Source organism: Azolla caroliniana, unplaced genomic scaffold (genome assembly GCF_043228905.1).
Source record: "Azolla caroliniana isolate FFs.n. ecotype wild unplaced genomic scaffold, voAzoCaro1.0.p SCAF_15, whole genome shotgun sequence".
In the NCBI taxonomy this organism is placed as follows: domain Eukaryota; kingdom Viridiplantae; phylum Streptophyta; class Polypodiopsida; order Salviniales; family Salviniaceae; genus Azolla; species Azolla caroliniana.
Genome location: NW_028230450.1, coordinates 399,068 through 425,692, shown reverse-complemented (window position 1 = coordinate 425,692; position 26,625 = coordinate 399,068). Strand labels below are relative to the sequence as shown.

The window sequence follows — 26,625 nt, the reverse complement described above, 5'->3', positions numbered from 1 at the left end:
AAAAAAGTGGGACCTATATTTTCATCCATGCATCCAAATCAATATATTTATTTTAACAATTCAACCCTCCATAAGATTTCCCAATTATGTTGAGGTTATATTTTTGCAACTAATTATACTCAATTTCCACATCTCAATTAAGAAGGTAAAGGCAAGAGGTTCAAGGGTGGATCATCTTTAACTGTAGGTAGACTTTGTGCAAATGCGAAACACAGGAAATCGAAGGGTCACATGTCAATAGTACGCACTGTGCGAAAAAAAATGTTGGATGGGCCTAGCCACAACAAAGTTCGAGAAAAATTGTGCAAAATGCTAAATCAAAGTAACATATACATGTGCGGACACAAAACAACAAAAAATGAGAATATGCCTCAAAATCATGGCACACTAGTTTTGATGACGTGGAAAGTTGTTCGTATATTTGTGATGGACACATAAACACAATGGATGAATGTTTATACATGGAAAGTTGTGGTATGCTTATACGTAGACAACCTAGAGACAATGTGGTAGACAACCTAGAGACAATGTCATATACAATGGAACTTTGTGAAAGTGGAAGAATGTCAATGCGCCTTGAGCGGTTTCAATATCATCATTTGTGATATGATACGAGGGCCACTTCAAAACGTTGGGAGGAAGAAGAGCAAATCTAGAAGTATGTTCGACGTGGTTAACACAATGTGGCAAAATGCTTATGCTCATCCGATTGGACACCAACAAGCCAACAAGGAGTGCAAGCTTTCATCAACACGAGGCACTTTTCAACATGAAAGTAGAGGAGTTGATATAGACATGTATGTGTCGAAGATTTAACATACTATACACAAAAACTCTTCGATTGGGGTTTGCAATATGGACAAATAGTGTTTATTTTATCATGACATTCATCCATGCCCATGAGAAACAAGAATGCCCACAACGAGCCCTTTGTGAAACGAGGAAGCACATATGTATATGTGGAAAGTTGACTTTAACCGGCTGTAGCTCAATTGGGAACAACCCTTCACATTCCTTTCGCAAGTGGCATCATACAAATTAGTACATGTAGTGAAATTTGAATTTGCGAGGTGTAGAGCGCGATTGGTAACAACATTTTGAATTCATTTCGTAGTAGTGTGTAAGCTAATAAAGGACTCGGCCTACAACCGAGGTGTAGCAAAGCCTACTTATGGGAGGAGGAGTTCGATCAGCACTCACTCGAGGCATCATATGTGGACTCCGGGGGCGGATTGGCACGGGTGTGTGTACATTGATGGAGACAACTTCATCATGTTGTGGCTTCTATATATGACACACAAATAACACACATACACACACACATGTACACATACATACAATGATATGTACATATATATGTATAAATTTACATATCTTTATACATGTGTATAATGTATGTACATATTATGTATATATATATATATAATTATACACATAATATGTGATATACATATGCATATATTATGTATACATATTGTGGTGTGCATTTCACAATATATTTCTTTTTGTTTGGCTTTTGTTAAAGGTTGAAGGTTCCATTCCTTCCCACTTTTTCTTTCCTTTCCTTTCCTTTCCACCTCCCCTCCCCTGTTCCCAGAAGACCCCCAATACAAGAAAACCCTCCAGAGCTTCCATAGCTCTACCTCCCCTCCCTTCTTCTTACTTTACTCTTCTCTCCTTGTATACACCCCCACCCAATCCTCTCTCTCTACCTGCACACAGACCTTCTGCAACTTCGATGGCTATGGCAGACTTGGTACATCATGCTCCCGACTCTGCTCCACGTATCCTTTTTTTTTTTTTTTTTTTCAACTTTCTGTCCCGTTCATTCCTCTTCTTCTCCATCCCTCTCCTCTCTACCTGATTTCCATTGCTCCCACTAGGTGTATTGCAGATCTGCGTTTTGCTACCCTGTCTTTTGTCTTCTCTTAAACCCCCCCGGGGTTTTCTTGATTGCTCGTTTGGTTTGTGTTCTATTCTATACATACTGGAAGGTTCGTCCCTCCCGAGAAGGAAAAGTAGTAATAACCTTCCTTCATTTGGTTCGCAACACTCCCTCCCCTCTAACACGCCCACACATACACATGTATATACATACATACATACATACATACATAGTACACTGTACATCCATACATAGTACGTACGTACGTACATACATACATACATACATACATACATACGTATATACATACATAGTACACACATAGATAGTATATAGTACATACATATCTACATTCATACATACATACATAGTACACACATAGATAGTATATAGTACATACATATCTACATTCATACGTACATACGTACATACATACATACATAGTACATAGTACATAGTACATACATATACATGCCAATGTCTAATATTGTTGCCTCGCAATTGATCCCTTATGTCCCAAATTGAAACCAATTTTCTGATTTGAAGTGTAACATAGTCATGGTCAGACCCAAGTGCCCAGTTTGCAAGTATATTTCTATTTGTTTATGAAATTCATGTGAGAAAGTTATGCCCGTCTACTTGCTCACAGTTTCAAGGAGTTTTTGTCTGCACCATTGAATTTTCTAATGCTCAATTTGAAAGCTTTCTGTTGTTTACTGTGGCATTTCATCGACATAACGATTTGTCTGTCACCACTTCTCTTTCAGTGTTCTTTTAAATGTACATTTCTTGACTTGTATCAGAGGCAATTGAAGAGATTCGAGTGTTGACTAATGGTGGCTTCAAGTCGGAGCCACCCCAGGTAAATTTACTCGTAATACATGCTTCTATGCTGTGTGGCTATCTGAGAGATGGAGTCATTCCAATTCCAAACTGAATTGTGGTGTTTTAATTTGCAATTTAATTACTTTTTTATTTATTAGTGCTTTGAAGAGCCTTTTCTCGTTTCCAACCATAGTTATAATATTTTGAGCAGCCCCTCATGTATTCTTCACTGAATAGGGTAAACTTTTGAAGAGATAGAGTCCCATTTCCATCTTAATTTGTCACATTTGAAGTAGCGGGTTCAACTATGTTTGTACTGAACAGTTTATTTTTCGTCTTTTTTGCCATTGCAAATTGCAGTATTTTTGAACAACAGTTTAACTTATGTTTTACTGAGTAGACGAAAAACAAAATATTCTTGTTTGTCTGTTGGTCAAATATTTCAAGAAGCTGGTTATTTATTTGTTATTGAATTGGCTAGTTTTCTTTATGTATCTTTACATTATGAAGTCAAAAGAAATAAATCTTCATTATTTGGTATATATCTAGGAGCAAGGTATCCTTGAAAAGGAAATTGGAGATTCTGCACTCGTAAGTAGATCAGATGGAGGAAATGCAGACACGGGTACTTTTGTTTTCAGATGATTATGTCTCTCAATCTTATTTACAGTGGAGGAAATAATCTTAATTTTTCTTTTCGTAAATACTGATTCAACTTCTCTGAATACACATGGAGGGGTCACTAGTCCATACCTACGCTGTCTAATAAAAACGAAGTACCTTGCAGGCTGTGTCTCGTCCTTGGCAGGCTGTGAGGAAATCAAAGATGGAAGGAATCTCTACCCGGTGAGGTTTCTGATTGGTTTAAGTTTTCCTTTATGTGTGATCTTAATATTGTATTAGAAAGTTTTGTTTATCATATTTATCATAGGGCATCGTTGCTGAGAATAGGCAACAACATATGTACTATGGTCCGAGCTATGGATATCAGCCGTCTTCATACCTCACACAACCCTTAGGACATTATATGTCAAATATGGGTTCAGTTTCGCCTGGATATGGACCACAGTATATGCACTACTATCCACAAGTTCCGTCTTCAATCATGCAACACTATCCTGCTGAGTTAGAAGGAGCTAAGACATCTATTAAGAAACAAGCCACTAACAAAGAGGGTCACTCTCTTACGGCGAAATCTGTAGCTAATGGTAGGCAAGGGTATCAAGCTGGATTTAAGAACTTTCTTCCATTAGATGGAACGAATCAATGGGGCTTGTATCCAGCAACTGCAGATGGTAATTTCTATGGTTCTTCCAATGGGTACGATTTCTATTCTCAGCAGTGGCATTCTTCCGCGCAAGGATTTCAGCCCATACCTCCGCCTCAGGTTGAAAAACTTTTAACTGTTTTGAGAGATATTTTCCAGTTTCTGTTTTTCGATTTGCATACTCAAGGATCGGATGCCTTTCTAAACAGAATATGGGTTTGCAAGGGAATTATATTCCTTTTTTACCGGGGCGATACCAGAATAATCCTAGGACACACTTTGCGCCCAATATTTATGGAAAAGGGTTTAAGGCAAATGCTCTAAAAGGTTTATCAGGGGGAACCAATTGGAGGCCAAAGGGTACCACAAAGGTTCTCGACAAAATCAAGGATCCTGTAAGCAATATGTTCAGCAATGATGTTATCCAGGATCAAAGCCAAGTTTCTTGCACAACAAAGTGTAAGGTGGATACAATGGAAGAACATGATGGTCCGGCTTTCCAATCCGATTCTATGACAAAGGGTCATGCTTGTCCAATAAGTAAGGATGATTTTAACAAAGAAAATTTCCAGATTTCGTATGAGAAGGCCAAATTCTTCATTATCAAGTCTTATAGTGAAGATGATGTACATAAAAGTATCAAGTATGGTGTTTGGTCAAGCACACCTAATGGCAACAAAAGTTTGGATGATGCTTATAAGAAAGCTCAGGAACAATCCAAGTCGATCTTGGCTGTCTGCCCAGTTTTCTTTTTCTTTTCAGTGAGTCTCAAGGACCTTCTTTTAAATTTTGTTTCTGGTTTCGGTTTATGGATCATTTTGTTTGCAAGGATGGGTTGCTTTCTTTTGTTGCTGTGGATATGTTTCATAACGTTTCACAACTTGCAGGTCAATTCCAGTGGCCAGTTCTGTGGGGTAGCTGAGATGGTGGGACCTGTTGATTTCAACAAAAACATGGATTTTTGGTTGCAAGGAAAATGGAATGGTTGCTTCTCTGTGAAGTGGCATATTATCAAAGATGTGCCCAATGGTCACTTTAGACATATCATCCTTTCAAATAATGAGAACAAACCTGTTACCCATAGTCGAGATACCCAAGAGGTAAATTGTTACTTGGTTTGCCCTTTGGTTTTGAGTATATGAAATTGCTTATGATCTTGAAATACATTCTGGAAATTGTTTTCGGGTCCCAAGTCTTCATCAATTTAGTGATTGGCAGGTGCATTTCCACCAAGGACTTGAAATGCTGAAGATCTTCAAGTTTTTCCCAACGAGAACATCTTTGCTTGATGACTTTGCCTTCTACGATGGCCGCCAAAAGGTTCTGCAGGAGAGGAAGTTAAAGCAGCATCAGCAGCAGCAACGACAACAGGTTTTTATATTTGAATGCATATTATGTGTTTCAGCCTTACCCATTGAATTTGAGAAAATAACTTGACTTTTGCTTGTCCAGATGGTGAAGCAGTTTAAAGACAAGAATGCTGGAAGGATAAATAATATAGCTGCTGATGTGCTATCAAATGATAAAGAGAATGGTTCTCCTTTAGTTGGCAAAACTACAGTTAAAAACATCGAGTTGAAGATGACTAAATTGAAGGTTGACATGGAAACTATTTCAAAGAGGATTGAGGGAGGCAAGGACAGTATTGTGCATACCAAGAAAGAGGATCTTGATGATAAGATCATGACGAAAGAGGGGACTGGTTTATTGCCATCAAAGATAGCTGGAAAGGATGGGACCGGTTTAGAGCTATCAAAGATAGCTGGCAAGGAGGAGGTTGCTCGATCTGTTAGTAACTACAAGAATGCGTTATTGGGAAGTATACCATTTGTATTAGACCAAACTATTGGGGTGTAAAAGAATTTCCCAGAGTTTTTGGGCATATAACTTCCCAATTAAAAAATGTCGGTTCCTTTTTGAAAGCAGTAAATCAAGTTTGTATATGAGCTCTGAACATGGATCCAGGATATGTTTTGATATCATGCGCCCCAAGTGAGGAGTAATCTTGAGCTTTTTTAAGTGTAATTGGAGAGGAGAGAGATATCACTTAAAACTTTAGTGGTGGGGTATCTTGATAATTGCCCATTTTTATTCATGATAAGGTATTAATGTATTAACTTTGTAACGGTAGGAATTGACTGCGCTTTTAATTTTTGTGTTCCCATCCTACATGTTAGCATTTAGTTGTGAGGGTCTATAGAGAGTGACAGCACTAAGAAATCAAGCAATCATCTGATTTGGGGTTTTGCTTTGCTCTGAATATCAGCTTTGGTGCGAGCGACTAGCTTTTCAATGTTGAGGTAAACTATTGCATTAATTGTTTTTAAGCATAGTGCTTAGCGCTGAACATTAGTCTGTGGTAGCGCACCTTGCTTTTCAATGTTGAGTTACCTATCGTAAGCATGCTTTGTGACTTATGTGCAAAATATATGAATCTGAAATGCACACCAATGGCTAAACTAGTTAGATGATTATGCCATAATATTCAACAGAATTTTGGCATTGAAACATTTTTGCAGGCAATGCAATTTCATCGTCGTTATGTGTGGAACCACAATTGTAAAGGTCTTGAATTTTTACTCATTTAATGAACCCTCCTGTGCTTCCCGAAAGACAAGAGGAGAGAATTATCTCTTGACATTATGACAAGTTTTGTTGATTAAGGGCTATAGTTTTCCAATGCATGTAAACCACAAATATGATGCATGATCCAACATGTGTTTATAATAGGTTTTCATGTAATTTTTGCAGTGACAATTCTTTCATAACTTAACTTGGACCCCTTGATCATGTGAACATTTGCTCATTGCTCACTAATAAAGACACGAATTATTTTGGAGCAACTAAAAGTGACCTCAGTGGTGAGAGGGACCCCTTTAAGAATTACTTTCAAGTTTGATCAATTTCATAAATTTATTTGGAGGTGATCATGGTATATTTGTTTGTGTTTTGTCTTGGATATAAAATTCATGTAGATGTAGAACAATTCAGCGACTCCAATGGTGAAAGAACCCTCACAAAGAAATACTTGGAAGGGATGTATTCTCTCTCTTTTTTATTATCAAAACCGTAAGTCACAAGGTGATTTATCGAGATCACGCACCTAGAAAGACATGACAACTAGTTGTTAAATTGCTGAAATTTTAGAAAGTGGTAAATGAAATGTCAAGTGGCACTAACACTTGGTCAAAATTTCCGTATGAGTTTAATTTTGTCAAGGGGCCATGACATTCTATAAATATACGACAAATGGAATAAGAACTTGAGCATATTTCAACCTTGAGATGATGGAATAAAATCTTTACTTTTGTGGGCTTTTGGGCCTAAGTAATAGTTGTATAAATTTGGTCTCAACGCTAGATCCTTCACATTGGGTACTTGGTATTAATTTATTCGTCGGCTATGATCTAGAACTTATTACCAGCGGGGTAAAGCTTTCACATTGGAAAATAAAATAGGCATAAGATTGAGTTTACAATAATACCACATACCATCATTTTCGATATTAATTTCTTGTCTCATGATGCTCCCGCCCGAGTCGTCATGCACGCTAGTGTCATAACTCATCATAAATTTATGAGTAAACAATTCGTACCAATCCCTAACCTAAATGCTTGACATGACAATACAATGTTGATTCCCTTTAGTTTGTAACTTTGTTTTCAGGGATGAAAACATTCCTTTTCTTTTGTATGTATGTGTTGTGTATTTGGGGGGGGGGGGGGGTAGGATAAGGATTAGGGTTGTCCGCGAACATGATCACGTGACATTGGACATACTAGTATATGTGGAAGTATTCACGAAGAAGATATATATAGCATGCCTAAGATTCTGCTACACAACCAAAGTGTGAAGTGTTGTCCTAACAATAAGGTTGGGGGCCATGTGAATCAGGCCATATGCAATGTAGCCTTTTTCTCAAGGTGATAGTTTTGCAAATAGATAGAAATTACATTATCAACTTCATAAAAAAAAGAAAAAAGAAAAAAGAAAAAAGAAAAAAGAGAAAAGCATTAGAAGAAAAAGAAAAAAGAAAAAAGAAAAAAGAAAAAAGAAAAAAGAAAAAAGAAAAAAGAAAAAAAGAAAAAAGAAAAAAGAAAAAAGAAAAAAAGAAAAAAAGAAAAAAAGAAAAAAAAGAAAAAAGAGACGGAAATTACATACGACCAAAAACCCTGTGTTAAACCTTCCTGCCTTTCTTTCTTTCTCCTTTCATGTCCCCCATCGCCTGCTCCAGATGCCATAGCTCCTCCTCCTCCTCCTCTCTAACCTCCTTTCTGCTCTTCCTCTTGTTCTTATGAGCTTCTTGTTCAGGAAGACCGCTCCTACTTAATTCTAGACAGTCGCCACAACATTAGCTAACGGAAGTCTGACAAAGACTAAAAGGAAAGCTCCAGGTATGAAATACACTGTAAAATCTTCTAGGGAGAATTTCTGTTTCGTTTTCAATTCTGCACACTGTAGTACTAGCATTACATTGTAAACTTGTGCCGTCTGAAACAGTAGCGAAACTTTGATAGGAAAACATTTTATGTCTCCAGTTAAGAAAGATCAGTAATCTTCCGTGGAAAAACTCAGTGGTCCATTCGATTCTGAAAACTATGGTACTGGCATCGCAGTCTGCAAGAAACCTGTCCACCCTTCAGCCGTTTGTAAAAGAAAGTTGGATAAGAAAATCTATCTCAGCTGAACGACTTTTTGATTCAACTCTGCAAAATGTGAAAGTCTGATATTAAGAACTTTTGTCTCCTACATATAATATCAGAATTCAGCAGTAAGCTTCTCAGCAAACTGCTATTTCATTCAATTTTGCAAACTTTCTACTATCATCGTATTCTGTAACAAAATCTAGCTTTGAAAACAGCAACTATAGCATTAGGAGGACCGTGTAAAATAACTTCCTCTTTGTAAGATCAGAATTCAATAACAATCTTTGCAGCAGAACTGCAGTTTGATTCAATTGTGCAAACTGTGGTATTAACATTATATTATGTATTAAAAGAAGGTCCAGAGCTTTTGATGCACTTTTACTTAATAGGTCGTCAAAAATGCATAAAAAACTGTGGTAAAAATGTGTCTATGCGGGAATGTCTGTTGCTAGCAACAATTATTAAGATTATCCCGTTCCATTTTCCTATTGCGTCTAGCAGAAAAACCCCAATTTGCAGAGAAAAGAATCAGAAAAAAGCTTAAATTTTGTGCACTGGAAGCCTTCATAGTAAAACAGCTAATTGCTAAACATATCCTCAAAATAAATAAATATTGGGGTGGTCCTCCCATAATTGGAAAAGACTCAAAGTGAAGAACTAATTTTCCATGCTAAAACCCTGAATGTTTTGTCCAAGAGAAACCTTGGTGCAGTCAAAGAGATGAATTCGTATTCAAAAAGTTACAATCATTGCAAAGAGTAATGTTTTAATTATAGATGCTTGGATAAGCAGGCTCTAAATGACGTTGCTGCAATGAAATAGATGCTTGAACTTTGGACATCTGGAACAGCCAAATGCACACTTTGTTAAGGCCACAGGCAAAGTACAATGCTCAGTGATTTTCCTAGACATTTAATGGAGCATGAAAACAGTTTATTCTTCACTTTTATTTTTGGCAATCTGCAGGTGTGCACATTGTAAGCTTGGAAACTTGGAAAAATCAATACAGATTTCATCCATATGATCGAGAAACTTCAACTAGAAAGAAAAATATATTAACATATTTTAAGAGGCGAAAATGGGCTATAAGACCAAAGAAAATATTACATATTAAGTCTTGTCTCGACTTTAGACGACAAACCTCTCGACTTAGATGACAAACCAAAATAAATGTTACCAAGTAAAAAAAGTAAATAAGATAAAAAGTGACTAAAGAATCTTGTTATTGGTACATGTAAGATTCTCAAATAAGATATATTGTAATTTCTGTCTGCGACAGAACTCTAGCATAGGTCGATCCAGAATGGAGAGGCTCCGAAGCGAGAAGCACTTGCAGTGGCAGGTTTCCATTGCCCAATCTATTGTAGCACCTTTGGTATGTCATGATCAAGAGCCCATTTGTGTGCCCTTGATTATTTTGTAGCATGAGTAAGAGTGATGGGGCTTAAGAGAGTTGTGATTTTTCTTTCTTCTGGTTGCATGGTTGTCCTTCAACAACTTTTCCCTATGTCTCTTGTGTTCTAGGAAGAAAAGTCCCAAGCACTGTCTGTCCTCATATTCCATTACCTTGTGTAGAAAGAGGCTATGGTATCTCCCTCTTATTTCATAAAAAAACACTACAATGAAAAACATAATGCTCTTCAGTTTCCACTCCCTGATGACGCAATTGGAAAACTCTGGCTTCTAAAGGTATTTGTGCATGTCTGCCTACCTCAATTTCTAATGGATGTGATGAAGTTCACTGCTGCCCTATCACACTCTTCAGCGCATAGGATAGACATATGTCCATATAAGATGTCCTGATGAAAAATCCATCCTCCAATGTGTGCAAAAAGTGTCTTATAGTGGGGCATCTTCCTACCACTTGGGGCTGATCCATGTTATATTGTTTTCCAAGTTAATAATACCAGTTCAGATCATTCTATTCTTTTCCACTTTAGTCATGTCTAGATGAGGACAATCCAAGCTATTTTGGAATGGGGGGTGGAGCATTTATGCTTATGCCATGTGACTCGAACCATTGTTACATTTCAACGTACCAACAATGAATGTCTCCATGTTCAGCAAGTTGTTTTGATGACATAAGTGCCAACCCTGAGTACCTTCATTTAGGGAATTCCCAAAGCTGTGGATATAGGTCACTGATGAGAATAGTGCCACGATAATTATAGTGCCCAGATTATAACATGGGGTACCGATGCTTCATTCCATATCATGTGGGCAATCGTTGCGACTAAAGGTAGATCTCTCTAAATTTTTCCAGTTATTTCCCTTGTTTAGACTCGGTCCCCACATTTCTACTCCATAGAGGAGTTGGCGTCACAAGTATGTCAAATAGCTACAATTTAGTTTAGCTCTTGGAACTGCAAATGTGCACATTGTGTCTCGAGGTGCATATCCACAAGAAAGTTGAGCACCAGCAGCCTCCCTTAAGGAGAACCTCGGCCCTGTGAATGTTACTCCTACATATGTGAAGGAGTGTTTGTATGCCACCTTTTTCTCTCCCAAGAAGTATTCTGGTTCTGATCTTTTTACCATTCTTGAGTGGTGTTAAACTCATGAGGTACAAACTCATCCAAACAGTAATTGAGATTGTTAGCTAGGGGTACGCCATTAAACAGCCAAGTTGTGTTTTCCAGTGTTCACTCTCAAACCAGGCCAAATTAATGAGGAGGTGGTGCATAAGGTTAGTTACAGCTTGGATGAGGAATGATATCATCCATACAAATGCGCTAAGAGCTCAAGCTAGAAGAAATTGATAAGGTACAGTACAAGGAAAGTGGGAAGAGACTTTAATCAGGCTCTGATATTTCAAAGCCAATTCTGGAATGCATTCATGTAAGATAATCCATATGCATAGAGATCGGAGATCAGATGCAGCAACTTTAACAGAATTATTTCCAAAGTTGGATTTTGTGGAGGATTCTGCTCTTGTAACGGGAAGGAATAATTTAAACCACAAAACAACTCTACCCTATGTTCCACAGAGCAATTGGATAAATAATAACATGAGTTCTTGGCAAAAACGTATTCCTAGCAATAAATACAGATGCTCTAGTAGATGATTAAAAGTTCCCCCTGTCTAATGTTACTCCAGACTTGAATGAGGGTCTTTAGCCAGCAGCATGTCTGAAACCTAAACACCATCTGACATGCAAGTCAAAGAATCCCATATAAACACGGAAGACTGGTATTGTCATTTTGAGCACAATTATCGGAAAAGTCCTATAGGAAGAGGTTGCATCTTGATGATTTTAGGATTTTATCCATTTAGTTTCTTGACAGAAATCAAAGTTGGTGAAAATTAAACTTATAGTTAGTCATTTATGCTTGCATAGATTTGTGCTAATTTCTGAACTGTTTGTTAAGCTGTGCATTTCACACTATCTATCAGAAGTAAAAGACTCTCAGTCAGGAGTCAGGTCTATGCTTGTGAGCATAGCCCTTTGGGTGACCCATCTGCACACCAAATTTCGACGCATGGTAGAGACATTTAGCAAGGTTTCGTACCAATGCCACAATGTTTAACTATTAGGTGTGCCCTGTAGTATATGAAACCAACAACTGTTAATGCTATCCAACCTAAGTTCCAACATATTGGTTGAACCTAAGCTAGTAACTTTTAGTTTTCCCCTGTACTATGAAATCACTATCCATTAATGCCATTCTTCCTAAGTTTCAACACTTAGTTTACACTGTATTACAAATCACTTGCTAATAATTTAACTATTTTGAGAATATGTGGCATTAATCTCTCTGACACATGATTTAACCTGCGTATGATAATGTTTTGCATGTTTTATAGTGAATTATGCAATATATCCCAACGCTTTGTCTCAAGTAACTGAATTTTTTGATGCTTTTGAAACTGTTTAGGAATATGAGCAGCTAAGGTGGAAATATTTCCTTGGACATTTTGCTTATGGCTTTCTTGGAGTATTGGGAAGAAGCTTTACTGGATGCAACAGATCGATTAGTATATAAGTTAGTTCGGGTGTGTTACCTCTTTCTGCAGTTTGTTTACAGAACTTTCTGCCAAAGAGTCGATGATTAATTGCTTCTCACTCATTGGGAAGTTGCTTGAACTCAAAACTTAGAGAGTTTGTTTTCCTTTCTTTTCCATTGATCAGATGAATTAATCTGTTAAGAGAGCCTGAATCTTATGGTGATTATGAGTGTTTTTTTTCTGCTTGGGGAACTCATGAGTGGATAGGATCATCTAATATCGTTATGCATATGGAGGTGACGAAAAATTTGTCCATTGTCTTTTCTTGACTTCTTTATTGTTATATGTCATAAAATTATAAAGGGAAACTTCAAATCAAATCTATGATTGACCTTAGTTTCTCTATAGAAATATATGTTTTGGAATGATGTGAACTAAATAAGGGTTAAAGAAACCTAATGATGATCTCATTGGACATTGGAGCATGATTAACATCCAAAGATGATCTATGTGGCATACTCTTTGCAAAGATCAATAATGCTCGAGCCAGGTTTATTGTGTTCTTTTCAAATTTACAATGATTTTATAAGATTTAATGTGCGTTTGTTTGGTGTGGTCTTTGCAGGTTGAAGAGGATGGGACAATTGTTCCAGCTTCTGAGAACGAAGTGATGGAGATGGAGTCACTTATGGAAGGGAAATCACCTGTACATGTTACTGATCCCCTGGAAATCCAATTAGACCTCAAGCATAGCTGCATCATAAATAAGCCGGACAATTTGACTTTGAAGGAGAAAAGCTCAGTAGGTATTGTTGCCAACTCATTTTTAATAGCATTTGTTATAATATAAATAATAGTTTTTTAGCTCTAAATTACTCCCTAAAATCTTAGGTTATCTTCTTAGCTGAAATTATAAATGTTGTGTAAAATTATATTGCGAATATACACATAGTGATCCCTTTGGTAATAGAGAATATAAATGCCTTAAAAAAGAAGTGACCTGTGACACCAAAGAATACATCCATGTAATGCTCAGCCACAGTCAAAGTGCAGTGACATAATGACAGTGGGTGTAGAAAAAATAAATAAATCTGGGAGAGGTAAGAGTGTTAGTAGATCATTAACACTTGCATAGGATGATGCTGTATGACATTAATGAACAATGTTTAGAGACGATTGAAGAATTTTCAGATGGGCTGAAATGTGGAATGGCGAAAATGTACACCATTTGATGAGCAACACTTTTATCCCTTGCAGAGACCCTTAGCAAGGCCTCACATTTGCTTCGAGGACCATGTCCCAGCTTCCACACTTAATCTGGAACTATCAATATGATGGCAGTGATGGCCCACAAAATTAACACATGTTCTATTGGGCCTCATATTTGCTTTGAGGACCATGTCCCAGCTTCAACACTTAATCTGGAACTATCTGTGGTATGGCAGTGATGGCCCACAAACGCATTGTTGCTTTGCATGCCATCGTTTTGCCTTCCCCAGAAGCGAAATCAAGCTTAGTGGGTTAAACGGGACACACATGCACTAGTTGCTTGGCATACAATTGTTCTTCCTTGCCACAATGGTGGCTTGGGTGTCATTAATTCTCAGATGTAATTTCAAGCTTTGTGGGGTTAAATTGCGTATGAGAGATATGTTACCAGGAGAAGATCCTTGGAAACTCTTTATGGAACTAATATGTTCCCTGTCAGTCAACAGAGCAACACTTTTTCAGCTGCAGTCCACTCCCTTCTCCTATCTTTCATGTGTTGCTACGGAATGATGGCAATCTCATAGGTGGTAATTTGATCCCTCAAACCCCATCCTTTTATGAGTAGTATGTCTGCCACCCACTAATTTTGAATCCTTTGGTTTGTGGCTCTGATTCCTGAATGGCAGCAACTTGCAGAGCAGATGCTCATATAATACTTCTCTTGTCATGCTTGCTAATCTGCATCTGTGTATGTTGCTATGGAGTATGACATTACATGTGGTTTTATATGTTTGCTGATAGAGGTTGAGCATGCCATATCGACTAGTGATCCTTGTAGACAAATACTTCACATGTGCCTGATATGGGCCAATGGTGCATTCACAGACTTTTGTGTCCCTCGGATGCGTGCTGCTCCGGGATACATATCTTCATAGCTCCACATACAATATTTAGCACCTTTTGGCATTGTGTGCAATGATTAGTAGGATGGTTGATAGCATGAGAATTAAGTTTCTCATTGGAAAGTTTGTGTGTGGTACTTGAACAGTGCCTTGCTTGTTTAAAAAAGAGACATCTCACACGCCAGGCTAGAAGGAAATAAAGATATATTAATGTCTTTTATGAGGCCAAAATATCCTATGTGATATAAAATCCCGTCTCCTGTTTGAGAACAAAAAACTAAACTTAATATAATTAAAGTAGTAAAATTCCCTAATATACCAGATTCTTATTAGATAAGCACTGAAACATGAGCTTAGCTGATCTGAAACTTATGTTTTCAAATGATCTCTAACATGGACCATCCCAGGTTGGAGAGGTTTCCGATTGAGGGAAGCACATTTAGTGTTGGGTGATCATCGCTAGGATTTGTAGATAACAAGGGTGACGAGGTTTTGGTACTGATAGAAATGACCTGTGCAGCACACATGTCTATTTTGTGGTTGAAACTTCACTTGTGTAGCCCTTCGTTGACTTGTAGAACGAGGACTGCTGGAGCTAAAGAAGGTTTTGGTAGATCTTTGCTGATGAGGTTTTGTGACTGCATTGTTGTCCAACAACGTTTCTAAGTCTCATGATGTCTACAAATAACAGTCCCAAGCATAGATCGTCCTAGTATTCATTTACCTTGTGGAATGGACCGAAGCCTTCTTTGAAATGACTGGTATATCTCCTCTTCAAGGTAAAACCAAGTCAAGCAATCAGCAAGCTGAAGTGCATTATGTAGATCATGTTCTTAACAAGGCAATCAAAACTTTAGCACATGACCATTGGGTTGAAACCATGAAATCAGAACTTGAGTCCATCTACAAGAACAACTCTTGGGAGTTATGTGATCTACCTAAAGGTAGAAAAGCAATTGCTACAAAGTGGATTTATAAACTGAAGTGTAATGGAGATTGTAGCCTCGATCGTTTTAAAGCAAGGCTTGTAGCAAAAGTCTATTCCCAAAAAAAGGGATAGACTAAGAAGAAACCTTCGCCCCCACTTCAAGGATGACTACAATGAGAGCTAAAATTGCTACAAGAGCAAATAAAGGATGGAAGGTTCACCAATTAGACATTATAACCGCCTTCTTAAATGGAGATTTAGAAGAAGAGATTTCTGTAACTCAACCTCTGGGTTTTGTCATTAAAGGTGTAGACACTAAAGTTTGCAGGCTACTTAAAGGTTTATATGGCTTGAAGCAAGCACCTCGAGCGTGGAATGCAAGCATCCATGCTCATCTTCTTCAACTCGGTTTTGTGAACAGACCAACTGAAAGCACTCTTTATGTCCGAAAGGATGGCAAAAAATAACTAATTGTTGTGCTTTATGTTGATGATTTGCTAATGACAGGACCTAATGAGCAAGAAACCACAGATTTCAAAGCTGATTTTAGTAAGACATTTGAACTTATAGATCTTGGTTATCTCCATTACTATCTCAACATTCAATTTATTATTGTTGAGGGGGGCATATTTTTTAGTGAACGAAAGTACATCGAGAAGCTTCTACAACGATTCAGGTTTGAAGAGTGTAAGCCAAACTCCACTCTTGTAGAAGCAGGTTTCAAATTTTCATATCAAGACAAAGGAGAACCAACTGATGTACTCTTATACCAGCAAGTTGTAGGCTGTTTGATATTTTTGTTCAACACGTGACCTAACATTCAATATGTAGTTTCGCAATTATGCAGGTTTATTGCACAGCCCTAGAACAAGCATTGGCAAGCAGCCAAGAGAGTTTTCCGTTTACCTCAAAGGCAGTATGGATTTCAGCCTCTCCTATGGAGAAGTCAATTCATCTACATTAACAGCCTTCACTGATAGTGATTGGGCTGGCTGCTATGACGCTCGTCTCATGTAGTGGCAATTGATTCATGCTTGGCAATTCTTGTGTTTCCTGGCTCAGCAAGAAGCAGCCAACAGTGGCAACATCAAGTTTTGAAGCTGAATAAAGAGCAACATTCAACGCTACAATAGTGTTTTTGGCTCAAGAGATTATTGTCTGATTTGTCACTTGAGCAACCATCTCCTACTTGTATATTTACAGATAGTCAAAGTGCCTTAGATATTGTAAGAAATCCCATCTTCTATGCTCTAACAAAACACATTGAGGTGCACTATCATTATGTGAGGGAGCAGTTCCATGCTAAAGAGATAAAATTGGTCTATGTACCAACTCATATGAAAATGTTGCAGACATTTTCACCATGGCTCTATAAAGAGAAACGTTTGAATATTTTCGCAAGGAATTGGGCATTCATCCAACGCCTGGATAGTGACGACATTCAAGTTCACACCATTCACTTTAGGGGGGTTTCTTACACTTAATGTGTATCCTATGAAAGTTTTGGTGTGAACATAGTTATAATAGTGTGAACCTAGTTAAGTAACTGTTGGGTGTGAACATACTTGGAATAGTATGAACCTAGTTAAGTAATTGTTAGGTTTGCATATAGTTAGAATAATGTGAACCTAATTAAGTGACCGTTGGGTTTCTACCTACATGTAGATACTGGTTATATAAACCATTCTACATCTTTGTAATCAAAGCTCGTTTTTCCTAATCTACTGATTTTTCCTCGAGTTTCTAGTGATCTTGCTGTGTGAGAGTTAGTCTAAGATGCCTGCATATTTTACAATTTCCTATACTTGTTTGGTAGTACAAAAGTCACTTAGCTACCAAACAACCACTTCACCCACGTCCCCCAAATTTATACAAATAAGCTATACCAGCCTGTTATATAAGAACTTTACTTTTCCGCTGCTACTCACAAACAGGCTCTGCTCTTTGGCTGTGTCTTTATTTTTTTTGCAACTGCTGTCTAACAGCCTTCTCACAGCTTGGTTTTGTCTGTTTTTCTCTTCCAACTTTTCCGAAGCTGCTATTAACAGCTTTTCTCACATGGTTCAGAGCTGTGAGGTCTCCATAGCCTCAGCCTGATGTTTCACCAAATAGTACACAATCATATCTTCTTTTCTTCCACCCTCCCGCCCTTAAGAGTAGTTTTCTTTTCTTTGCAGCCCGCCTTCTCATCCTAAAGAGGAGGTTCTCTTAGCAACCACCCTTTCAACCTACAGAGGAGGTTCTTCTTTTTCCCTCATCTGAGCCTTACCTAGAATATAGGGAGGAGTGGAAAGACCTGAGGATCTACTTATAGCTGCTGTAAACAATTCAGTTGTTTCGTCAAACATTCCCCAATTACCGAAAATGTCCATCTTGGATGGGAACAATTACTTGGATAGCAATTGCAGATAAAGACCTTGATACAGTACCATCGTCTATGGAATGTAGTCAACGACAGTGAAAAGAAACCACTGGTAACTTCACCTTCTTCAACCACATGAGTTGCTTGTTCATCTAAAGCTGAGATTGAAGCTTGGCTAGATAAGGGTTCTCGTGCTCATGCTTTCCTCGTGTTTAAAATTAAACTTACGATTACTTGTCAGTTTCAAGATAAAGATGAAGAGACAACCATGAAAAGCAGGTATAGAGCTGCTAATCATGCTCAAACGATAGCTGTTGAGAGTCAACTAGCAAACCCCAAGATTCATGACATGCTAAACATCATGGATCAAATCACACAGTTCGTTACTCTCCAAAAGGAGCTAGTTTCCTTGGGAAGCAAGTCAACCTATTAACCTTTACTCACAAAGTGTTGGAAGCCTGCTCTTGCTTGTTGATGTGCACAAATCCCTACTCATCGCAATTGTCTCCTTGTATCATAACATGCTGCAATAGTTTGACAACCCATATGTGTCTTCCTCTTGAGAGGCACACCATTGTATGCTCCACATCAAGCATGCCACCGTATTTTCCACAAATATACATGTCAACCATCTTCAAAGTGAATTGCATTAGCACGCCCAATTCCATTGTTCAGATGTACATCCTTTTTGGCATCAATCCTTCTCCTTAAAGCGCTAGATATGCATGACCTGTTGCGAAGCTGAAAGTCTAGCAGAGATAATGAACCCTCTATCTTGGGTAGAAGGGATGGAGAATTCATCAGTATTCAATTGTGTGGACACCTCTTTTGGGTTCGTAACATGTCAAAGCATCTGATCTTGTTCATTGTGACAAGTCATTATATATTAGTAATTCATCTATATAAATCCCACATATCTAATGTACCACTACTATGCCAATTGCCAACTGGGACCTACCTGCACAGTGAAATCTAAATACTGACCCTTGTGGCAATCTATGCTAGTTGCAGTTGTTTCTATTGTGTTTTTATTGTTATATGTCATTCCTCATTCTTTTTATTTATTCCAGGGCCGAAGTGTTTAGATTTGCCTGAAGCAAGTAAACAAAAGCTTCTTGCCCAGTTAATGGTAAGCTAAATATGAAAAGGTTTGTGGTATCCAGATCTTGCTTTAGAGTTGTAACGTTGAGTTTTTCTGCATTGTAGTTTCTTGATGCATTGCTGCATAAATTGGATGAAGAACAGATGAAGAATGCTTCAGTAGATTATCTTGAGCAGCACCAACCATCCAATTGTAAATGGGAATCCAATTTGGATACAAACATAAAGGTAGAGGCGTGCATGGAACTTCGAAGTCCTTCGGGCGCAAATATGGATAGCTGGCCAAGTCACTCTCGTGGTAGTTTTCTTCTTGAAAAGCCTGGTCATGATGATTATATTATGAAGAATGCAAAACTTGATTTGTTTGAAGGGGATATTAGCTTAGATAAATTATCTATTCGAGAACTGCATGAAGCATTTAGGACAACTCTTGGTCAACATGCAGTTATGAAAGACAAGTTGTGGTTGAAGGAAAGAATCACAATGGGTTTGGAAGATGCACTTGAAACTACAAATAGTGATAATGGAAATGATATTTCTTTGCTTGTCCGTGCAGAGACTACATTTGATTCTGCAAGGGTTTCTATATCCCCACCTGTAGAAACAATTGGTGTGGGAACAACACAAACTGGTGCAAACAGGTTGTGTGACACAGGTTTTTCCTTGAATGTGGGTTCAGAATCTATTGTGACAAATAAAGGATATGAAAGAAATTCTGCAGAATCTATTGTATTGCATGAACATCCGGAGCACAAGCAACATAATAAGGATTCTACATCTAGTGATAACGGAAATGGAAACTCTATGCTTGTTCATGCAGAGGCCATTGTTGTCTCTGCAAGGACTCCTACATCTCCAACTGCAGGGACAATTTCTGTGGAAACAACACAAAATGATACAAACAGGTTGCCTGATACTGATTTCTCATTGAAAGAGAGCTCAAAAACTATTGTTAAAAAGAAAGGGCACAAAAGAAACTTTTATAAATCTGTTGTATCAGATAAACTTCCCAGGCTCAAAAATAAAAATCACTTCACTACGGATTATGATAATCAAAATGGAAATACTATGCTTGATTCTGCAAGGGCGCCTACAGCTTCAAGAACACGAAGTGGTACAAACAGATTGCCAGATACAGCTTTCTCCTTGAAAGTGGGTCCAAAATCAGTTGTGTCAAAGAAAGGATCTAAAAGGAAGTCTTCAGAATCTCTTGAATCTGTTGTATCACATGAACTTCCCAAGAATAAGAAAAATAGTCAGATTGTTACTTCTGAAGATTCAGGAAATATGGGTAAGTCTGATGAAGTAAAGTCATCAGAAAACAAAGGGAAAAGGAAGCGCAAACCTACAAGAAGATACATTGAGGAGCTTGCTGCGTGTAATATGAGCGATGGGATGTATACAGGTTTATTTTCTTCTGCATTAAAAGATGATAATCAAGAAATAAATGAAACAAACATTTCATTGGAGGATGAAGGAGTGCAGAGTGCTGTAGATAATATAGAGATACCTGAGATAAAACCCCCATCTTCCTATAAAAGAAGAGGGCAAGCAAGAAAGAACCGAAAGGTGGTGGATATAATGGATTCTTGATTTCTAAAATTTCTGTTCAATATCTTTGATTGACTTATGTTTCTCTCTGGTGAATAGAATACCAAGTCATCTGGAAGAGCGGCACAACTTGTTCGCAAGGCCATCTCAGTACGTACTGCAAGGCTGAGTGTGAAATCAACACATATCAAAATCAAAATAAAGCCACTTCCTACTCAGACGTCGGTATGATATACTCTTCTTGTTTATGTGACTTTCTTCTGTGGCTCCTAGAAAGCTTTGTTACACAGTATTTTACAGGCTTTGATTCGTGTTCTCTATCGTTTCTCTTATTTGTAATTGAGATCAAACCTTCATATGCACAATAATATGATCACCTTTCCTGACATGGATGTATCCATCTATCCATGGGTAGGTTCCTGAAATGACATTATGTGATATTTCAGGAATGCTTAGGACCTTCAAGAGTGTTTCAGGGCATCATTGTTTCAGAGACAATTTTGTGTATCATCAACTTCATGTCTTTATAACAAATATTGTGAATGGGGGTGGTGTGCCCAGATAAACCGGGTATAGATGAGTGAGTGATAGAAAGATGGCTCATGCAACATGAGAGAGACATTGACCTCATACAGGTTTTGACCCCAAATCTAGGATAACCATGTGCTTAAAGTTATTAAAGCAGACAGTGTGAACAAGTTAAAAGTGGATAGAGTCAGCAGGTTTGAATAGGCGTTAAAACCATATGGCTTCTTTGGAAGCTGTAGTATCTGAAATATTATCAGCCTTTGCAGTAGATAGTGCAACTATCCTCTGAAGTCTAAAGCACCATGAAATTGCACCCCCTGCCAATGTATAAATTTTGTCACTAGTGGAGTTACATGGATTTGAGGCACCTTCTCCCTGCAATTTCAGTTGCAGAACCCAAACATTTTGTCTCTGTATTTGTTTGACAATATCTCAATGCGCATCACTAGGATTAGCCATAAGCTGGCTCACAACTCCCACTGCATGAGCAATATCTGGTCTTGTAGAAACCAGGGCACATGAGCGACCCACAAGATGATGCATAACAAACACCTCTCATATAGCTAGCTGCGTCATCATCTTCATAAGCCCAAAATGAGGATGTAGTGGCACACTAAGTTATTGCCTTTGCATCAATGTACTTTTTCAATGGAGTTTTCTTGTGAAAATGAACGAAATCACTGTTGCCAATTGTTTTAATGCTTGTATCCAAAATGTGCCCAGCATTACCAAGATATTTCATTGAGAATGCATCATTCAGCTGCTGTTTTAGAGCTTTAATATGCCCATTCCTTACCAGCTGCATATCATCAATGTACAACACAAGAATGATGGGGTACAAACAAGGCTGTGTGGCTGCCTTTGTAAAGACATTGTCTAGGGGCCTGTTTGAACCCATAAAGACTTTTTTTCAGCTTGCATACTGGATTTTCTTTATCTGGAGTAGCAAAACTTGTGTGCAAATCCCATGCAAGAACGCTGCAAACATTCATTTGTAGAGCTCCAAATCAAGAGCAGCCAAAATGGCCTACAAGGCCAAACAAGAGATTAGTTGTCAAGTGGTGTCTCGTCTTTGAGAACAACAAATCAAAATAAATAGATCTTACTAAGTAAAAAAGTAAAAAAGATAAAAAGAGACTAAAGAATCTTGTTATCGGTACATGTAAGATTCTCAAGTCAGATATATTGTAATTTTATCTTCATAAGACATGGAAGATAAGAACAAATCACTAACAATAGTATTAACTAGCCTCCAGACTTGGTTCCCTGGTTTCTACACCATAGAGAAGGGTTGGTGTAACAAGTGTATGAAATAGCCACAATTGAGTATGTGGCTCTTGAAATTGTATATATGCAGGTAAGTGGAGAAGGACAGAGAGCTCATGCATTTTTAAGCCCCAAATCAATGGTTTTGGGACATCATTTTATTAAATTGGGCACTTTGACCACTTGAACTGTATGATCAGGTTAAAAATTTCCAAGTGGCTTAAAGGCGAAAAGATCAAATTATAATTCTTGTACAAGTGAGAAAAATATTCCTAGAAAGATTCAGTGAAGATATATGAGGAAATGTCAAAGTGTATCTGAGGAGAGTAGTTGAGATCTTTATTGCAAAACCTTGTATATCATTTACAACCATAATGAAAATTGAACTGTGCTACATGAAATTATTTATGATCTCCAAAATTAAAAAGAGCATATTGCTTATCTTTTTCTAAGCTTTAATAATGAAGTTTCCTTCTAATTTCAAGTATTCTATTATCAGATTTGCTTTTGTGATTCATTGCATTCAGAATATATCCTTTTGGCTTGATCTTTTCAGCATATGCGGTATATTTGTTCTTTATATAGTGATCATGAAACAATCCTTTGTTATTTGTTGTGACTGCAACTTCATGAAGTTGTTCTGCCTCAGCTACTGTCGTTAGTTACTTTTTGTAGTTTTTACTAGCTATTCTTTTTGCAATCTATTTTTGCTTCTAAATTTTTAGCACAGTCTAGGATCGTAGAGATTGTGGTAGAGACTATGTCTCAGATCTAAATGCCATGTGGAGAGACAGAGAGGGTGAAATTGATTGGTTGTATCAGGGTGCTACATCTGCATCATCATTGTCACCACAGCATAATATGGAAATAGTGGAAACAGCTTCAAAACTTAGTGAAGGGAATTCTTCTAAAAATGGGGTCCCAGGTGAAAAAAATCCTAAATCAAGAAAATATGCTCATCCTTGGACTGTGAAAGAAGTTGTAAAACTCTTGGAGGGTGTAACTCATTGTGGAATTGGGAAGTGGGTTGATATCAAGAAGTTCTCATTCCCTGGTGCTGCTGGTCGCTCTTCCACCGACGTAAAGGTCAGTCACTATCCCACTGCATTGTTTTTATCTGCAGATGACAGAATTGTTTAGTGATCTATCCATGCAGTATTATTTTCAATTATGATTATTAGACAAGTTTGTGCCATGGATGCAAGATATATGGTTTAGCATACTTTCTATTGGCTTAAATATTTCTATTAAGATACAAAGTTTATGAGCTAGATTATTGCCCAATTGGTTCCTGAAAACGAACAATAAATTTATCTCGTTGTAGATAACAGCGTTCCTTTGTACGCCTTTGAATTTCAATTGCCAGGTCCTCGGAAGTATATCTTTTCTTATATGCTCCCTTCTGTAATAAACGTCCAGGATGGTTCATCAGGCATCAGACAAAGTTGACCTGGAAAATTTCCATGATAGTTTGGGATGGAGGCAAATTATTTGAAGCCTTTGTGTTTCTAGATACATGCAAGGCACTCATCCAATATTGGAAGAGGTGTGACTTGATATTTGAAGCTTTGCATTGTATGCCCCAGGAGATTATGGTGATAATTAACCTGATAGTCGTAGCGTTATTAATCATGTTTCGTGTCTTTATGTTAAATATTATTTATTGGTATGCATTAAATTAACAGCATTTATCTTACCATAAAAATGGAGGAGAATGGATTTGTACTGCCTTTTGTGGGGATTGGTGTTGATTTTATGTAGTATGCTACTCAAAAAACGTTTTACTAAAGGGCTCATGAACAGATCTTAAGTGAAAGTACAAATGGCTGAATCCTGCTAATGGTTTGTGATTATTGGCTAGCAGCAAAAGTGGAGGAATCTTGTCAGAGCAAGCAACAGGCATTATAAGTTAAACTTACAGGTATGTGAGTATTGCTATTTGTTAACATTTTTTTGCTTATCTACATAAATATTAAAAGAAAAGTCAGCACACACATGTGATTTTATGTAGTATGGTATCTGTCTTAACAAGTAGCGGTTTTGTAAATTTACCTTTTGAAAGTAGTTTGTATTGATATACAAATTGGCTGTTGTGATTAGTAGCTCAGTATTACAAAGGTGTCTGGTTTATATTAGCGGGACACATGAGGTGCTTATGCTTGACTAATTGTTTCACCAATTACACGTGGAACATGTTTTGGCTGACAAAATGGGTGAAATGCAAAGCTGGACTTGCAAAACCGAATATTAATGATAAATTGATGTTTTTACTTCTCATCAAGAAAATTGAGACTTACTGCTACTGCATAGAGGCCTGCTGCTGCTGCAGAAGTAGTGCGATTATTATTTCTCCAATGATAACATTGACCGAGTTGAGGAGATCCCAGAGCACCACACAAAAAGTAAAGAGAATGAGCGTGGATTATTACTATGGATGGCAGCCGTGCGAGAGGTGACTTTTGATCACATGTTTTATCTGAGATGAGGAGTGACCTACCCGTTTCCTGCGATAGTTTGTTATGTTAAATCACATGTGAGATCGAGCATGAGACAAACATAACAAAACATTCCTCTGAGTTCTCATGGTAGTTTGAATCTGAGGTAGTTTGTTAGGCATTAACAGGCATATACAGAAGTTGCACATTCAGAATCGTGTTTTTTTCTGCCTTATTTTGGTTATTTCTCCATCGTATACACTGATCCCTTTTGTACTCTTACTCTAACTATTACTCAATCTTTTCCGTCCCTTTCCATCTGATGTAAGAATCGTTCATGTATAGATAAGAGGATTCTTTAGTCCCGTACATTTATTTTCGTTTATTGTTTACAAAGACAAGAGTACATTTTAAGATGTAATCTCTTGTTTGGTCTTATAGGCCATTTTTAAGACGTTACTATATGCCTTGTGAACAGTTGCACTGAAATAGTGGGAATTTGTTTAGCATTAAAATGGCACTGCTACGGTGGCTAGTAAAACATGAAATTCTCTAAAATAGATAAAGTTGACTGCACTGAAATAGCGGGAATCTGTTTAGCATTAAAATTGCACTGTTCAAATACTGGTCAAATACACTTTCATGATTCACAAAGTTTCATCAAGACTTCGTTTCTATTAAAAAGAGCAGAATGTTTGTCATACTTTATTTCAACTACAGAATGTTTGCTGCATATCTCTAATTTCACTGCAGCTGATGTCATCATCTTTTCTATTCAGCGTGGCGAAAATAGACGGAAGCATTTGGGTTCACATCTTCCTGGAGCCATTCTCATGCAGGTACATGAATTATTTACAGCATCACGAAGGGGTCAGCGTTCTAAGAATGGACACAAAAGTAGACGAAAGGCATCTGGGAAGTAGTTAGTTTGTGGATGATGTATTTTCCGAGTTTCGTATTTGTACATTGTATGTACACTTCAATAACTCCCAATGGAACTTTGTACCCCAGTGAGCTATGTTGGGGTATATTGCAATACTCCAAATATTTTGTTTCTGCCATCCTAAATTACCATAATTGATCTGTGGAAATCCTTTCTGCAGTCCACTTTAGTCAACTGTGGTGTAAAGTTGATTGGCGATAGTGTTTTGGTTAGTACATATGAAAATTATAAATATCTATACATATACTTTTTGGGTATTGAATGTGTGGAGACCACACAGCCTTTTTTAGGTGTATAGCTGGTTTTTAAGATGTAGTAAAAGGGTATCATGTTATTTCTAGTAATTCTGCCTCTAGCATTTAGCTGTTGCAGCTCACGTTTGAAGTAAGCAAACTGGAGGGGAAAGATATCTATTCTAAGGAATTGTTTTCCCTTCAGAATTTTCAATTATCCTACGATTCCTCAGAGTACGATCGTGTGGAGGAATTCATATAAGACTAATATGTAGTCCTACAGTTTTACCACATTTGAATGGCTGGTAGTCCTAGGTATCACCATGTGAGAAATGCCTGCTAAGGAATGAAAGTATACAGTAAATTATGTCATTTGAATTTGCTTTTAAAAAAATGACATGGTGAAATTTTGTGCCTGGGTCAACGACTCGCTTAAATTTAGGCTATATATAATGACCATATTAAATAGCACATAATTTATGGAAGATATTTTAGGAGTAAGGATTTTTATAGACACTAAAACATGTCTCTAAATATTTTGCTTGGCTCAACAGACTCACTTTAAATTTAGGCTACATATAATGGCCATAGGCCCGCC

At 37.5% G+C, this 26,625-nt stretch overlaps 2 protein-coding genes and 1 long non-coding RNA gene across 6 annotated transcripts; 2 read left to right on the top strand and 1 right to left on the bottom strand.

Moving 5' to 3' along the window:
* Positions 1 to 1,694: 1,694 nt before the first annotated feature.
* On the top strand, positions 1,695 to 6,103 carry LOC147854206 (uncharacterized). The gene is made up of 9 exons (XM_087331214.1): positions 1,695 to 1,784; positions 2,689 to 2,747; positions 3,260 to 3,335; positions 3,498 to 3,556; positions 3,642 to 4,097; positions 4,187 to 4,738; positions 4,865 to 5,077; positions 5,196 to 5,348; positions 5,430 to 6,103. The coding sequence occupies exons 1-9, from the start codon at positions 1,739 to 1,741 to the stop codon at positions 5,832 to 5,834; spliced, it is 2,019 nt and encodes a 672-aa protein (XP_087187340.1). The 5' UTR covers positions 1,695 to 1,738; the 3' UTR covers positions 5,835 to 6,103.
* Positions 6,104 to 8,162: 2,059 nt separating this feature from the next.
* On the top strand, positions 8,163 to 26,056 carry LOC147854204 (uncharacterized). 4 transcript variants are annotated; one of them, XM_087331117.1, is made up of 10 exons: positions 9,936 to 9,998; positions 12,500 to 12,617; positions 13,195 to 13,375; positions 19,041 to 19,099; positions 19,177 to 19,369; positions 19,628 to 20,640; positions 20,722 to 20,847; positions 23,239 to 23,502; positions 24,281 to 24,337; positions 25,631 to 26,056. In XM_087331117.1, exons 2-10 carry the CDS (start codon positions 12,546 to 12,548, stop codon positions 25,772 to 25,774), a joined length of 2,109 nt encoding a protein of 702 aa, XP_087187243.1. In that variant the 5' UTR covers positions 9,936 to 9,998; positions 12,500 to 12,545; the 3' UTR covers positions 25,775 to 26,056. The 4 variants fall into 4 exon arrangements, with proteins under 4 accessions (XP_087187241.1, XP_087187242.1, XP_087187243.1 ...); XM_087331115.1 differs by lacking the exon at positions 9,936 to 9,998 and adding an exon at positions 8,163 to 8,371 and having other exon boundaries at positions 19,177 to 20,640; XM_087331116.1 differs by lacking the exon at positions 9,936 to 9,998 and adding an exon at positions 8,163 to 8,385 and having other exon boundaries at positions 19,177 to 20,640.
* LOC147854205 (uncharacterized) lies at positions 24,443 to 25,160 on the bottom strand. Its single transcript, XR_015531017.1, has 2 exons — positions 24,714 to 25,160; positions 24,443 to 24,617 (listed from the first exon to the last, which is right to left on the bottom strand). It is a non-coding gene; the product is annotated as an uncharacterized LOC147854205 (long non-coding RNA).
* Positions 26,057 to 26,625: the final 569 nt, after the last annotated feature.